The sequence below is a fragment of the Hevea brasiliensis genome, chromosome 12, assembly GCF_030052815.1.
Source record: "Hevea brasiliensis isolate MT/VB/25A 57/8 chromosome 12, ASM3005281v1, whole genome shotgun sequence".
Taxonomy (NCBI): Eukaryota; Viridiplantae; Streptophyta; class Magnoliopsida; order Malpighiales; family Euphorbiaceae; genus Hevea; species Hevea brasiliensis.
The window spans coordinates 23,540,655-23,555,740 of NC_079504.1; the positions used below are offsets into that span (position 1 = coordinate 23,540,655).

The 15,086-nt window shown below is 35.6% G+C and overlaps 2 protein-coding genes across 4 annotated transcripts; both read right to left on the minus strand.

The window, feature by feature from the left end:
• Positions 1-412: 412 nt before the first annotated feature.
• On the minus strand, positions 413-7,053 carry LOC110633767 (uncharacterized). Its single transcript, XM_058131295.1, has 6 exons — positions 4,331-7,053; positions 4,064-4,226; positions 2,436-2,599; positions 1,128-1,383; positions 781-897; positions 413-713 (listed from the first exon to the last, which is right to left on the minus strand). Exons 1-5 carry the CDS (start codon positions 6,103-6,105, stop codon positions 793-795), a joined length of 2,463 nt encoding a protein of 820 aa, XP_057987278.1. The 5' UTR covers positions 6,106-7,053; the 3' UTR covers positions 413-713; positions 781-792.
• A 2,119-nt stretch (positions 7,054-9,172) lies between these two features.
• LOC110633774 (uncharacterized) lies at positions 9,173-13,120 on the minus strand. 3 transcript variants are annotated; one of them, XM_058131297.1, is made up of 6 exons: positions 12,723-13,120; positions 12,461-12,619; positions 12,294-12,367; positions 10,760-10,892; positions 10,332-10,649; positions 9,173-9,698 (listed from the first exon to the last, which is right to left on the minus strand). In XM_058131297.1, exons 2-6 carry the CDS (start codon positions 12,587-12,589, stop codon positions 9,435-9,437), a joined length of 918 nt encoding a protein of 305 aa, XP_057987280.1. In that variant the 5' UTR covers positions 12,590-12,619; positions 12,723-13,120; the 3' UTR covers positions 9,173-9,434. The 3 variants fall into 3 exon arrangements, with proteins under 3 accessions (XP_057987280.1, XP_021638219.2, XP_057987281.1); XM_021782527.2 differs by having other exon boundaries at positions 12,461-13,120; XM_058131298.1 differs by lacking the exons at positions 12,294-12,367; positions 12,461-12,619; positions 12,723-13,120 and adding an exon at positions 11,492-11,529.
• Between the last annotated feature and the right edge of the window lie 1,966 nt (positions 13,121-15,086).

Below are 15,086 nucleotides of genomic sequence, written 5' to 3' on the forward strand. Positions count from 1 at the left end.
CATTTGAAAAGTTCATATAATGCAAACATTGAAAGTAGAATCCAAAATCAAGGTATCTAGCCACATACATGCTGAGGGTTAGGCAATGCCTGAATATGTTTTTGTAGCCTTTACCTCTAGAATAGGATAATGTTATCCTGGAAAACATCTCCATTCCTATTGATTTCCAGGAGAATGGACTCACCTGGTCTAGTCTGCTATTAAAGAACATTAGACAACAGTATTCACAAAATTCTCTCATCTGACGGTGCTAGACCAACTCAATTTTAAACTAGACAAGCTCAAATTAAATAAAAAAAAAAAAAAGGGGGAATCCACCCATAAGGTTCCAAACCCCCCAATTTCCGTTTAGAAACGTCAACAGTCTAAAACAACTTTCTGCCAAATGCTACCAAGCTGTGTGATGCTAAAATGAAAGACAAATTTCTGTGCATTTTCAACTTGAGAAACAATGGAACATGATGGAGAAAAATATCCTGGTATCACGTATTACAAAACTTGGAAACAGATAATCAAGTTTCTGACCGTGCAAAATTACATTTGAAGTTTGATACACAAGACAACAACAGGACTAACAGAATAATACAAGTTCATACCTGCATCATAAACAGAACTAAACTTCAATTTCTATTCTTCAGACTCATGCAGAGAGTTTTGAAATTTCGAACCAGGATATCAGCAGCAAATTCTGATGACATTCTACATTTAGTTGCCTGCACTTCAGAGGCTATTTATTAGTAGTGAACAAGGTTGTAATACTGACAGAAGAACAACACTTACCACAGTATTACATTATTTCTTCAGGAGATTCCTTGAGAAAATCCTCTTACTGTATGGATTGGTACGTAAAATCACATGGGGTCGGACTGCATCAGCCAGTATAGAATGAAGAGAACCCTGCTTTCAAGAAGGAAATCAGAAAGGGGGAAGGAGAGGCAAAAAGATCATTTTATAATAGTATCAAAATACCCCAAGACTCCATTTAGACAAATGTGAATTCAAATAATTAGGTATTTAAATTTGACATTATGATGAAGTTTTATAATGTTTAACTTGAAACACAAATTTACACTTATCCAAGTGGAGCCTAATATATTATTAAGAGCTAAGGCTCTCAGATTCCAAACCTTAGTGACTGCCAGGGCAGATTGAATGACATAGTTGGCAAATGGATCTTGCAATAGCTGTTCAAAGCGTGACACTGAGATCAATTCACGAATAATTTGTTCCTGGCTCTCGTCCAAATGATTAAGGCACTTTTCAACCACATGACTGCTAAATTTCTGCATGGAGAGGTGTACGTAGTGCCCTTTAAATTGAGAAAGCAAATTGACAATGGCAGACGGGCTCTTTTGCTCTATAATATATTGCACAACATAATTTCTGTTACATAAAAATGAAAAAAGATTAAGATAGGTAAACAAAGCCGTGTTGCATAATGAACAAATCCCTGATAATGACCAACATAAACCATTAATATATCACTAAATTATTGTTCAGGTAGAAGTGTTAGGTAATATGTAATGCAAAATGTAAATAAGTAGATAATAAAAGCATTAGCCAAAAAAAACAAAATGAAACACTTCTATTCGTCAGTAATGTAATTAGGTGCAAGGCCTCTATTGTCTCGTGATTATGGCAAAGAGAAGTTTGTCTTTCTAGAATCATGGATGGACAATACAGAAATTAAATGTTTAGAAAAACAATCAACCTAAGAATACAAAATGTTTTGGGAGAGAAGCTGGCAGACAGGAACATAGTAGTATGTGAGAAAAAAGGTTTATTTAGACACACAGAACATAATAGTCCTAGAACTACAAGAAGGGGGAATAAGAGAGCAAGAGAAGAGTTCTCAAACAGAAAAATTCCATTAACCAGAATCATCAAAGTTGTTTCAAACTCTGCAAAACTTGACCCTATTCCTTACATTAAATTATTTATAGAATTAGAAAATAATATTCAAAAGCTTCAGAATATCGCCATATATCAAATTAATCTCTTCCCTATCACATGTTAACAAATGTTCAGACAGAACAATCTAGACATAAACATAACAATTAGTACGCACGCTAGCAAACAGTGAAAAACGTTCTCATTTATAGCATAAAAGTTGATAAATAATAGCCTTTTAACAGAAAGACTAGTGATGATGAAGAGTAGGGTCAATACAATGAGCAGATCAGCAGAAATGAACTTCAAACACTAAGTCTAGAATATCCTATGATATTAAACAATTGCTTCTCCGATGTGGCATTGACCTGATAGCATAAATATTTTTGTTTCAAAATGGATCACCTTTTTAAAGTTAGACTATTAAACATATTAATGTTGATAGCATCTTTACAATTAAAAAAAGGAAAAAAAGCATCTCAATACATTATTTAGAACCACCAGATTTTATTGGATATGCAGATAATAGTAAAATAATTCCATACCCAAAAGGATCTTGAGCAAGGAAAAGTGAATTTTTTGAAATTTCAGTTATTAATTTGTCTCGATGTTTCCCAGTGGAGTGTGTAATACAACGTTGCATAACACAGCATCCATGTCGATGAGTTGCGATTTCAACACAGAACTTTGCAGCAGCATCAAGAATAAACTGCAAAACATGAACAATAGCAACAAAGACTCAGAATATTTCAAGACAGACATGTCATACAGATCCTATGTAGAGCATACAATTAAACTACACATAAGATTTTGGACTTCTTTATGGATCCTAGAAGGATAACTTGAAAGAAGACATATCTCCACATAATTTCCACCCCTGTTATACAATTAGCACGTAAACATGTTACATATTAAAAGTTTCCACAAGTTCTGTAAAATTTCACCCACTTTAGTGATGTATGATATTAATTTGTCAATTTATAAATTTTTCTGGTGAATATATTATACATCTCAGTGATACTATCCCATCCTTCTTTACAGGTTTTCATTAATTTATGCCTCTACAAATATGTTATTAACAAATTGACCCATCATCAGATTGGATATGCAATTTATCCTGTCCTTATTGGCCTGAAGTTGTGATAAAGGTTAGGTTACTTTATAATGCTTCTGATGGGAGATGCCTAATCCTAAGTTTGAATGTTACAAAATTTCTGATCTGCCAACTCCAAACCCTGTTGAAGTTTCAGGAAATTATACTTTCCAATTGCACCAAGCATCTGTAGACATCTACCTTGAGGATCTAATTAGAATAATCTTAGGGCCTAAAATACATGTTGGCTTATTAAGCAAAAAGTATATTTTTTTCTGAAAACCATTTTCTACCCTGTATTCATAATGATTTCCTTGGTTTGCTGTTAGTTGTGACGCAAAGGCTAGTTACATCTAGATGGTTATATTGTAGACCTTGCTTTTACCAGTTCATTATGTTTCTGCAAACAGCCTAATTGTGGCCACGCCAACACTCCATGCCAAAGAATCAAGGATTAAAATTCATTCCCTCCCTTTTTGCCTGAGCATGTCTCGTTTGTCAGCCAACAAGGTTCGTGCAATTTAACTATCTGAAGCATCCTCCCAAAATTCACTAATTAAATTGCATTAGTTTTTAAATGTACAAACACCAACAGCGAATTGGTATGCATGACTTGAAGCAAAAAATGGATACTCTACAGGAAAGTTATTGATTTCAATCACTTGACCAAAGCCCAAATGCCTAAGTCATCGAAGCAGGATTACAGTTGCTAGCCTGTTAGGATTAATCACTAGAATTCAGCTTTGCTGATTCAAGTTGGTTCAAGAGCATGACAATTGTAAGGAAACATAGGAAGGAATTCCCTCAAGCTTTAAGACATATAGGAGTTCTTAGGTTCATATGAACATACATGAAGAAAAACAGATGCAATACCTGGTAAATGATGTTATTTATAAGATTTATACATAAGAAGTTCTCTAAGTTAGAAATATCTACATGAAGAAGTTGCCACTAGCATCTACGGGTAACTTGAGGATTAGATAAGATGGAATAAGAAGTTATCTTACCTTCATGACAACATAAAGTCAACATGTAAGTTCAAGAGAGATCAGTTTAATAAAAAGAGGGGCAAAGTGCTACCTTGTTATCTTCATTGCTAAGGCATTGCAAGCAACGCTGTATTACATGATTTCCATTTTGATCCTTGACAAGATCAAGAAAACCAGGTTTCAGGGATGATACCACAAGTGAAATCTGCTGCCTGGTTTTGAGAGTCTCAATCAACTTCTGCGCTGCTCGTGTGCTGGTAGCACAGTACCCAGAAATACATTAGAAGACATTAAAGATTTGCAATTTACTGTCAAAATGCAAGAGTTGGAGAACAACAATCAGGCATAAAGGTATTACCCATATGTGTTCAAGCAAATCTCAACAAGCTGTCCTTGTTCTTCAGTCACCCTGAACACAATCTGCAACCTTTGTTCTTCATTGCATACATCCAAGAACTTCTGGATGACATAATTAGCGAATGGTTTCAACATAAGTTCAACAACATGATAAATTATTCCGTTAAATATTATTTCAACATCTTGGCTTGTTCCCTCATCAAAAATCTTTTGTAACCACCGGCAACCATTCTGATCCTGTGCCATTAAGTATATATTACCCTGTACCTCACTCAAGAAATTAATACTTGGAACCAGTCGCAACAGGTTATCATTGTTTAGCCTCTGATCATTTTCGCAACTTCCTCCATGGAGGATGGCACTATCTAGTTTAATGCATTTCCCACGAAGGTTTTGCACAGAAGTCTCATTGAAGGAATTCTTTTTGTCACTGCTTAAAGGTTCACGTCCTTTGTAGCAAGCATGATTACCCTTTCCTTGTATTATGAAACTGTCCTCACAGCTAAAGGTTTTCGCATCTCCCGCACCATTCACAGGCATTAGAGAATGAGAAAGCCCATTGTTTGTGATTGCTCTGATCCTTTCTTTTAACATCAAACTTCTTCTATACAGTGGGTGATAAACATCCAAATCCAACACGGGATTCGTCGACTGAGGAGCACCCATTGACTCCATGAAACCCCTGCCTCCATTAGAAGCCATTTTGGGATGCGGGGGTAAACTAGGAGGATCATCAAGGCAAGGCCCAGTAATAAATTGGTTCTTCGATTGAATCCCCCAATCGCTCCTACTTCTTCCCTGTTCCTTTCTCCTCCCCAATAGATAATCACTTTGATTATCATACCAAGCAGAGCCAAAACAGAAATCATTGGACTGATTATGAGCAAAAGAAGAGCTCATTGAATCATGAGCATCCTTTCCGAATCCACTTTGCAATCCATTGAATGCATAGTTCAAATCATCATAAGTACTGCAAGAAACTCCCTGGGGAGAGGATTGAAAACCTTCATTACCAAAAGCCCCATTGTTGAAGCCCCTATATGAGCCATATTTTTTTACATTGTATTGTACGCTCCCATCCATAGAACCTTCGTCGGAGCCAAACCCAAATCCATCCGAGTCTATCTCAAATCCCTTCATTTTAGCACCACCATTTTGGTCCTCCCTAACACTCATTCCACAGAAACTTTGAGACAAACCCATTTCATCCACCAACCTCCTATTGATCTTATAAGAATCATGATTAGGTGACTTAGAATCCAAACACGTTTCATTCCAGTACTGGGAACCTAGTGTGCGATACTTAGCCTCCTCAGATAAAGGAATAGCATACAGTGAACCATGCTCAGGTGAGCAAAACTCATTTGGGAATAAACTCGAAGAAGGGGAAGGCTCTGGCGATTGCAGAGAAGCTCTACCGGCGGGAGTACCACTGGAAGAAAGCTTTTGTTGACGGAGAAGACCAAGATATGACACATTAGGGGCATCATTAAACAACTCTCCATCTTTCTTTATGTTCTCTGCATCCCTGTTTTCTCTTTCAGCATATGGCGAAACGCACTGGGGTGAACAAAACCCATTTGAGAATGAACTGGAAGAGGATGAGTGGTCTGGTGATCGCAGAGAGACTCTACTCACAAGAGGACCACCAAAAGGAGACTTTTGTTGAGGATGAAGACTAAAATAAGGCACATAAGGGGCATCACTCAACAAGTCTCCATCTCTCATCATGTTCTCTACAATCCTTTTATCTCTGTCAGCCAGTTTCCGCATCATCAAAGAAACGTAAAATATACAAACATATAAATATTATATATATAGAATATATCAGTGTAAAGAGATATTGAAGAAAACAATGAAAACCCTTTTCGAAAACCCAAAACCCACGTAAGAAATCGATTGGGAGGAGGTAGAAAGGACGTAAAAAATTGCCCTATTCCATGATGATGTCATTTGGGCTGGTAAAAGGAATTTGAGGTTGCATTGTTCTGAATCACTAATGGAATTTGGGTTTTGTGAGATAAATGTGAATGGGAAGAGAGAAAATTGAAAATGAAATATGAATAGATGGTGGGGGTTCGTTGTTCTTTTTCGCGGACTGTTTTTGAGAAAGGCGGTGGACGCCGTACTGTCTGTTACTGACTGTTCACCTCACACCATAACAATGAAGCTGAGTCGGCACTACACATATAACACAATCAGAAAATACCTTCCACAGAAATTACTTGGTGAATCCGTTCCAGTGAGATCTATTAAAGGACCAAACCAATTGCAAGTTGCCACCTTGTTTGCTTTGATGAACAAGTATATATTTTATTTTGTAAACGACTGCTTTAGCCAAGGGTTAAAAGGCTTAGAGCCGCAACAGATACGCTAAAACTGAAATCTCAGATTCTCTTATGATTTTCTGATTAATTTATATTTATCTTTTCATTTGAAACAGTTTTGTTTGATTAGTGGATAGAACGCACATTTAAAAAAAAAAAAAAAAATAGAACACACAATTTCAAATGGAATGCAACCCTGGCTTCCCCTTCCACTGTCGGTCTCCCTCCCTAAACTCTCTTTAGCCATGCTCCCAACAATGTCGTCCACTCTCTTTTTACCTTTGCCCTTCTCGATTAGCACCGCCACCATTAATTTACAAATTTTTGCCATTATCTGTACCTTGTTTCTACATTAATTCTGAGTTTAACAGCAATATAAAAGCAGAAATATGAAGGTTCTGTTCAGCTTGAGCGGCGGTGCTTGGCCATGAATTAGTAGTGGGTTAAAATATTTTAAAAATGATTATTTGCAACTTTATTGATGTTTGATGTGGCAACCTTCTATATGTGTGGGACATGAACTGAAATGATGCTAGTATTTTCCCATTTTAAAAAATAATAATAATAATAATAATAATAACCTTTTTTTCTTATTATAAATAAAATGATAATTTATTTTTATTTAAAAATCTTTTTTATTTGTTAATTATTAGAATTTTAGTTAAAACAGAATTAGCTTGACTTTCTCAGTGGATGTTGACTTGATTTACAATATCCTTCCTTTGGAAGTTTATTATTTTTGTTTGGGGGAAAGGAGCGAGAAAAAATATTAATTTTTATTTAAAATCTTCGATAAATCTGAATATTTTGAATTGCGCTTCTCTCTTTTTTTATTTTGTACTCCATCTGATCTTTCGAACTCATCCGATGCGCACAACCTATGGAATGGAATATCTTGCTGCTGATGGCTCTAATTCATCAACGTTTTTAAAATTATAAGACAATAAAGATGAAGCAATAAATTAGTGACCACTGACCAATGCCTGATGTTTCTTGTTGCCCAAGCTAGACGCCAAGATAACTTCTTGTTTTGTCAGTCTACCTTAGTCAGATGAAATTTCAGTTATTTTACTCTCTCCTCAGTCCTCAGTCATTAACTTGTCACCTGCACGTTTTTGTTTTTGTTTTTGTTGGAGAATTCATAATCCAGGGTTGCTTAACAAATCCTTTTTTGTTTTTTTTAATCGAAAGTCCATTGCATTAAAAGAGTTACAGCCTAAATACAGAGGCTTAGAATCTAACCTTATAAGGCCCATGGTACACACATGATAAACTCTAACTATAACCTGTCAAACAAAGCCGACTAAAATCAAGGTTCAAAGCTGCAAAGCCAGCAAAACCCTAAACGAAGGCTCGTTTATCAACTCGACAGTATCTGGCAATTAGTTTCATCTTCACTACTTCAAGCACGTGTCACGGGACGGGAGTTCTAGCCCCGTGTGGCACCTAGGTCCCCCTTGGTAAGGGCCCCCAGGTCAGCCTCCCCCTATCTGGCAAGCTCGCATAAGCCCAAATAATAAGCATTTTCGAAGTTTCTGGCACGTTACCTGTACAGATTCACACTAGTTAGCTCCATAGAGCAAGAGACAGCTTGTGACGGCCTTGCCAACTGCCTAGAATAGTAGTGGAGAACTTCCGAACCATTACACACGCACCTCAGGCTTCTATAACCAGTAGCATGCATGGTTATGAGAAAACTTTTCCTCAGACCACTAAAAATGCAAATAGAGAAGGGTGCACCCTAAAGCAAGGCTAGAGCCATGGGCCAAAAGCAAATAAAAGCCATGAGATCAAGAGGAGCAGCCACCACACTCACAAATAACAGAGGGTAACGATGATCTGGATTGTCGGCACCCCATTGCACCCTACCTTCAAACGGCAGCAACCATCCTCCTACCTCTGTCAAAACATCAACCACACAGGAAACACTATGATCCCTCTCCATTTAGCCTAATTCTACAGCAACTACACAAAAAACAGCCCGAAACCTGTTTACACTTCCGAGTAGGAGATAGCCTCTAGAAGGCAAACGACAGAGACTGGCTCTCGAGAAATCGGAAACGAAAAAGGGTAGAGTTTCTCTCTCTAATCAAGTAGAGAGAGAAACTATATGAAAATTTTCATAGTCGTCTTAACAAAACCAAATTCGCATAGAAGGAATCAACTAATGATTACATGCATTTTGAATTTGGGACGAGTAGTACTGAAAAAGTGAAAGGGTTGCAGTTGCTATATCAAAGGTGCAATCACATTTAAAGGGTCACTGTTTACGCACCAACAACTCCATCTCCAATTCTTTAAATTGTACAAGAAATGAACAAAAAGATCGCCATGGTATTTCCTAAATGCTGAACCAGAATCTCTTAAATGCAATAACAGCTGAGAAGCATAGCATCCCAGGCACATCTGAAATTTGGGATAACAAAATACCAATAAACCAACCTGACTAACACAAATGCTTATAAACTAAAAGTTGACCCAATAGGCCAATACCGTGCTAAACTATGAAAGCATGGTAGCCAGAAATGCATTCAAACAATTTAATAACAATATAATGCCCAATGTAGTTGGCTAAAACAAGCACTGAAAAACACAAGAATATGGACATAAAAAATCCAATTAGAACAATCCACAGTAATGGATGACATGTTAAGGCCTAAACATAATCCCAAAAGCCGCAATCCAAGGTCAAATAATATAATAACACATCCCAACTAGCAATAAAACAAAGCCAGAAACAGTGATGACTGATAAGAAGACAAGGTTAGACCTAACAAGTTAAACCAAGGCAATGCTGCTCTCGCCACCTGGGGGCTTGCGTACACCACCTAGGTAGTCTCGATGCTCTGCCTTCCCATCAGCAAATATGTCATTACCGCTCATCTCCTGCAATTTTGCCACACTTAGAGTTTTGTCAGCAGATGATGCAGCAACATCACCCTTGAATATGTCATTTCCTGAAAGCTCATTGAATTTCTGGTTATAAATTTTCTTTGCTGTCTTCATCACGGGTTCCTCGCTAGACATCTGACCTCCAGCAGGCTAAAATTTTGGCAAATTATAAAACCAGTGAGACCATTTTCGATTAAGAGTGGCAAACAGAACAATAGAAGGCATAATATTTAGAACAAAAAAAAAAAAAAAATACCATAGGTCAGGTGGTTCTACCGTGCAGAGAATTATAAGATACCTACTATTGTGCAGTTCAATTAGTACTTAAATAAAAAAATAAAACTTAACATAGTTTGTTTGGATGATGAGCCTATCTATAACTTTATTCTAAATAAATAAATAAATAAGGTATTTGTTTGGGAGTCGTCCTATTGATTGGCTATCCTTAAGATTCCATTATGGCATCATCCTATTTCTATCCCCATAAGTTAACTACGATCTTTGGAAAACAAACCCCATTGCTAGCTGTATCCTAACAAGTTACTATCTCATTATGTGTAAACCATTTAGAAACACAAACTATGGGCAACTCATGAAGCATCAATCTGTGAATGATCTTTTTTTTTACGAGAATGAAAATCACTGCATCTTTTGACCACCAGTGGATACTAAGGATAAATCCCTTCCCTTGGACAGTTTTTCCTCCTTTTTTTTCTGTGTGTGCATGTGCATATGCATTGTGCAAAACAGTTTGAGTTTGTCTATACATACAAACAAACTCACGTTAGAAACTTTGATGGAAGTGTGTATATCACGTGGAGCAGGTTCTCCCAATTCAATGCTTTCTTTCAATGCCAAAGCACGCACTGTCATTGGCCGTGGTAAAATTTCTGGAGGAGGTGCAAAGATGTCATGTCCACTGAGCTCCTTGCACTTGGCTTCAGAAAGCTGCTTCTTCAACCTGGCCTCTTTCTCAGCCTCACTTTCTAAGGTCCCACTTAGTTCTCGTTGCTTTGCCACCTCAGGTAAAGTAGTAGGTTTTTTGGGTGAAACACCCTCTTCTTCTCCAAATGAAATATGACTGATTCCAGCAAGTGCTTGCTGGCAAATGCAATTAAAAAAAAAAATACAGAAAAATCAGTTTGTCATGACAATTCATGAATTTGGCCTACTATCCATGAAATTCAAATCTGAAACAAAGTAACAGTTACCTGGTACATGCGTAGTCCTGTTCTGTTGTTTGGTGTGGGATTGGCACCACCAGATTCAGATGTATCATCTCCATTGGCTGCAAAAATTCTACTGCCAGTCATCTCCTTCATTTTGTACCCAGAACAAGGTTTCCTGAAAATTGTGAAGATAACATACTCAGAAACATCATACTAAAAACATATTTTTAAAATAAAGTGGAAAGCTAATACAACACCTAGAAAATCATCAAGGTACAAAATGGGAAAATTTAATTAGAATATACACAAACATTTAAGATTTTTTTTATCAACATATTAATTTATTTGAGATTATTCCAGCATTAGTACGGAAAAGATATATTTTTGTCTCCATCAATCCTTATAGGGGAGAAAGAAAAAGGAGGGAAAGACAAGTTGAAAATTGATATCTCATGGTTTCCAAAAGATACAATGAAAATAAAAATAAGAATCAGCATTCTGTCCTACTCCCTGGGCAACAATAATAGCTAGCAACTCTAGGATATCCTGTTCTAAATCAAGCCAAATGCTTTAACCACTGTTAAATATATTAACAAATTGATATCTGAGGTTGAGAGACAGCATATAAATTATTGCACCTTAATTAGGATATAGGCACAAATAATATAAAAGCAAAGATGTATGAAAATGAGAAATATGGACTTCCATTCAGCAGCCAAAGTTGTCAGTGCTGTGAATGGAAGGCCCAAAATCTTCCATCCTAAAGCCACTTACTGCAAAAATGAGAACACAAACATCGAGAATACACAATTTTTGAATTTCGTTATCCCCGAGAAACGAAGATTACTATCTCCAGATAGCCAACATCAAATTGTTTTAAGTGTGAATAAAAAGCTGGTCTAAATAATAGAAGTTCTAAACCACAGAATTCAATTTTCAATGAATATATTGCCTGTACAGAATTATTCTTTCTGAGTTTATGTCACCAACTAGGAATTAAGAATTTCTACTGTTGGGGCAACATATGAAATCTGGAGTTATAATCATTGGAATTAGAGAGATTTGGGGAATCTATATTCAAATTTTCAAAGAAAATGCTGAAAACCAAAAGTGTAACTGGCGACACAAGATCCAAACACCAGCCAAACAGATCATACTATTTTAGAATATCAGAAAAATCTTTAGTCAAGACAAATTTAGGAAGGTGCATAATTGAGAGAAAGGGAATGACTAATCGCCCAAATCTACAAATGAAATGAAGAGATCCACTAAAGTGTAGAAGGAGATCAAACTAGAAAGAAAGACGAAGCTAGAAATTGGGTGCAAAATATTATACACACACGTAGATTTCAAGCGAAATGCAAGTAAAGGGAAAAAAAATCTCGAAGCCGTAATAAATGAAAGACAGAGAAAGGTGGCACAAACAAGCAGTGAAAACCGTGAAGAAAAGATACAGACAAACGGCCACAAGAAAACAAAATCAGTTACATGTCTGCTAGTTTTCGCATTAATTACCACAACAAAATATATCCAAAAAAAAAACAAACAAAAAGAAGAAGCAAATTGGAGATCTTACCTTTTGTTTAAGCTCTCAAACTCCTCATCTGTAACTTGACCTCCAAAAACTACCTTACTGATCCCATCGGACGGCTAAAAAATTCATCAATCAAACAATTAATCAACTAAGATTCAGCTATCAATCGCCAAAAATTATTAAAAAGAAAAAGCTGAAAATGAAGTTACCTGGTGTGAGCGGGGAGCGGAGCGAGGGGCGGAGCCGACGGAGGCGGAGTCAGCAGGCGGATTCTCAGACCAAGTGAGCAGATCTGCAGTAGAAGTGTGTGGTTTCCTGACCGGAGTGCTTCTCTCCATTATTGCTTTAATGAATGGCCTTTCCTTTTTCTAATTTTAGCAAGCAAGCAAGGAAATTGCAAGTTGATTTGAACAGTAAAGATAAATAAAGGGCTAAAATAGAGATAAAGATTAGAGAGAGAAAGGTGTTTGCCTTCTCTTTCTCTTCCTCCACAAGTGTCTTAAAAAGCACAGTAATAAGTTAGCTATGCTTCCCTCTGCTTCTCTCTCTCTAGTTGCAGGGAGAGAAAGAGAGAGAGAGGGGAAGGGCGGAGGGATCTGAGGGAAATGACAAGGGTGTCCTTTGCTTGGGGCAGTGTCCTGATCTGGAAGTTTCTCTTAATTATAGCTCTGGGTTTGCTTTTGGGAGAGGGGATTTTGAGAGAGAAGTATGGTAATGGAAACGTTATGAGTAGTAGCTACTTCTCTTGCTCTGTTTTAAAAGCAAAGAAAACAAATGAAAATGAGGGGATATATTTATACCCCGTCAGGGAGACACAGCTCTCTCTCTCCCCTTCAACTCCACCACTGAATTTGAATCTCATACCGCCCACTCTTTTCTCTGCCAACGTGAGCTCTTTTATGCCTACCATGTGCGCTTGTTTACTGCCAGGTGGCGGTTTTTCTAACCATTTACTTGCTTAGCCGGTGCTTCATTAGCTTTTAATTTACTAAAATACCCCTTGAGTATCAAGTTGCCCATATTGCCCTCAATTTAAATGCAAAAACAGAAAAAGTAGTAGATAGGGTTTTCATTTCTTTCCAATTCCGTTAACATAGCATAAAGCAGTGGTATTAATTTTTAAAAAAAATTAAATTTTATTTGTTAAAATTTGAGAGGATTGAATTTGAACCCAACTGCCAATTGATTGATGACTTTTTTTTTTTTTTTCCCTTTAATTGAAAGAAGAAATGCATCATTTTCACTTTCTCAACGCCACACCCCCATGTGAGCAATCAAAAAGAAATTGTGAACTTAGATGCCCCATTCACTTGGCCACTTCATATTGAATCATTTCGTGGGACACATGCCAAGTTTCACGTGTGGTGTGGTGGTAAACTAGACAAACCTACTCAACACTATTGCGTGAATCAATGGTAATTCATCACATTAGTCTCATAATTACGAGAACGAGAGATGAATTTCTCTTACTTTCCTATAACAAATATACATATGATTTCGTTGTTTCTTTTACAATCATATACATATGAAAGGATTCTCATTATCACTTACTTGGTGGCTAAACAAGATTTTATTGTTAATTGCCTTTTGAATTAGCTTCGTATGCTCTTTATTACTGGATGATTTTGTGATCAATAGTATTACAGTAAATTTGTATTTGCATCTAATTACTGAAAAGCTCCTTAGAAATGAGACAAACTACTTAAGGGCGCCCAATCAATCCCTTATTTTCAATATTTCATCGTTGCTGTAAAGGAGAAATGTGTTCATCCAGTACCCATTTTACTGAGAGTTTTTATATGAGAATTTTTTTTTTTTATTCTCTTGATTATAAGAGTTTTAATCTTGAGGGATTAGTCGATGTGTTATTTATTCACATTTTACAATTCCGTATAATTTTTAAGATTGATATAACATTATCAGATTTTTTTTGAACTCTTAAATGTTATAACACCAATTATGGTGTGAAATTATAATCAATAAAAAAAAAAAAAACAAAACAACATCATCAAACAATTTTTCACAATGAAAATAGTGCCATGATCTTGGAGTTAAGTTACAAGTGATATATATAAGAGAATAATTTACTTATAATATTTTAAATTTAAGAGTTAAATTTATTGTATTTATTATATGATTCTATGAATAAAATTTATTTATTTTTATTAAAAATAATGATATGTTTGGCGTAATAATTTATACCCATTTTTAGATTTATGAGAAGTTTATTAATTGAAAAAAAACATTTTAAATGCAATAGGAATAAGAATACGTATTTATTTAATGAAAATATATCATTAAATGATATTAAAATAATCGTTAATATTGTGAGATTTTGAATTTAAATATTAAAAAAAAAAAAAAGCAAAGAGACCAGAGTTTAAATTATAAAGGAAGAATGGACCCAAAAACCGAGTTTGGGGATAATTATATGTCCCACATTTCTATCCAACACACCCAACAAGCAAATCTTTGGAAAAAAACACCCAACAAACAAAAATGTGGATTCCTCATTCCTCAAACAACCCATAGCCTCGACTTTCTTAAGGTATTATTATATTTTTATTGATTTATTTATTATTAATTATTTCACTTTTTAATTTTACTTTTATGCATTTTTTTTGAAATATTTTATTTTATAAACATTAAATTTTAACTTCATATATTACAATTCAAATATTTGATTATTGAATTCAAATTATTATTATTATTATAAGAAACAAAATAAAATTATGGCATTTAATTAATAATTTATTATGGAATTAGGAATTTATTTTTTTCTAGTATAGTTTGGTACAAAATATATCCCATTTTTAGAGAAGTTCATGTTTATTT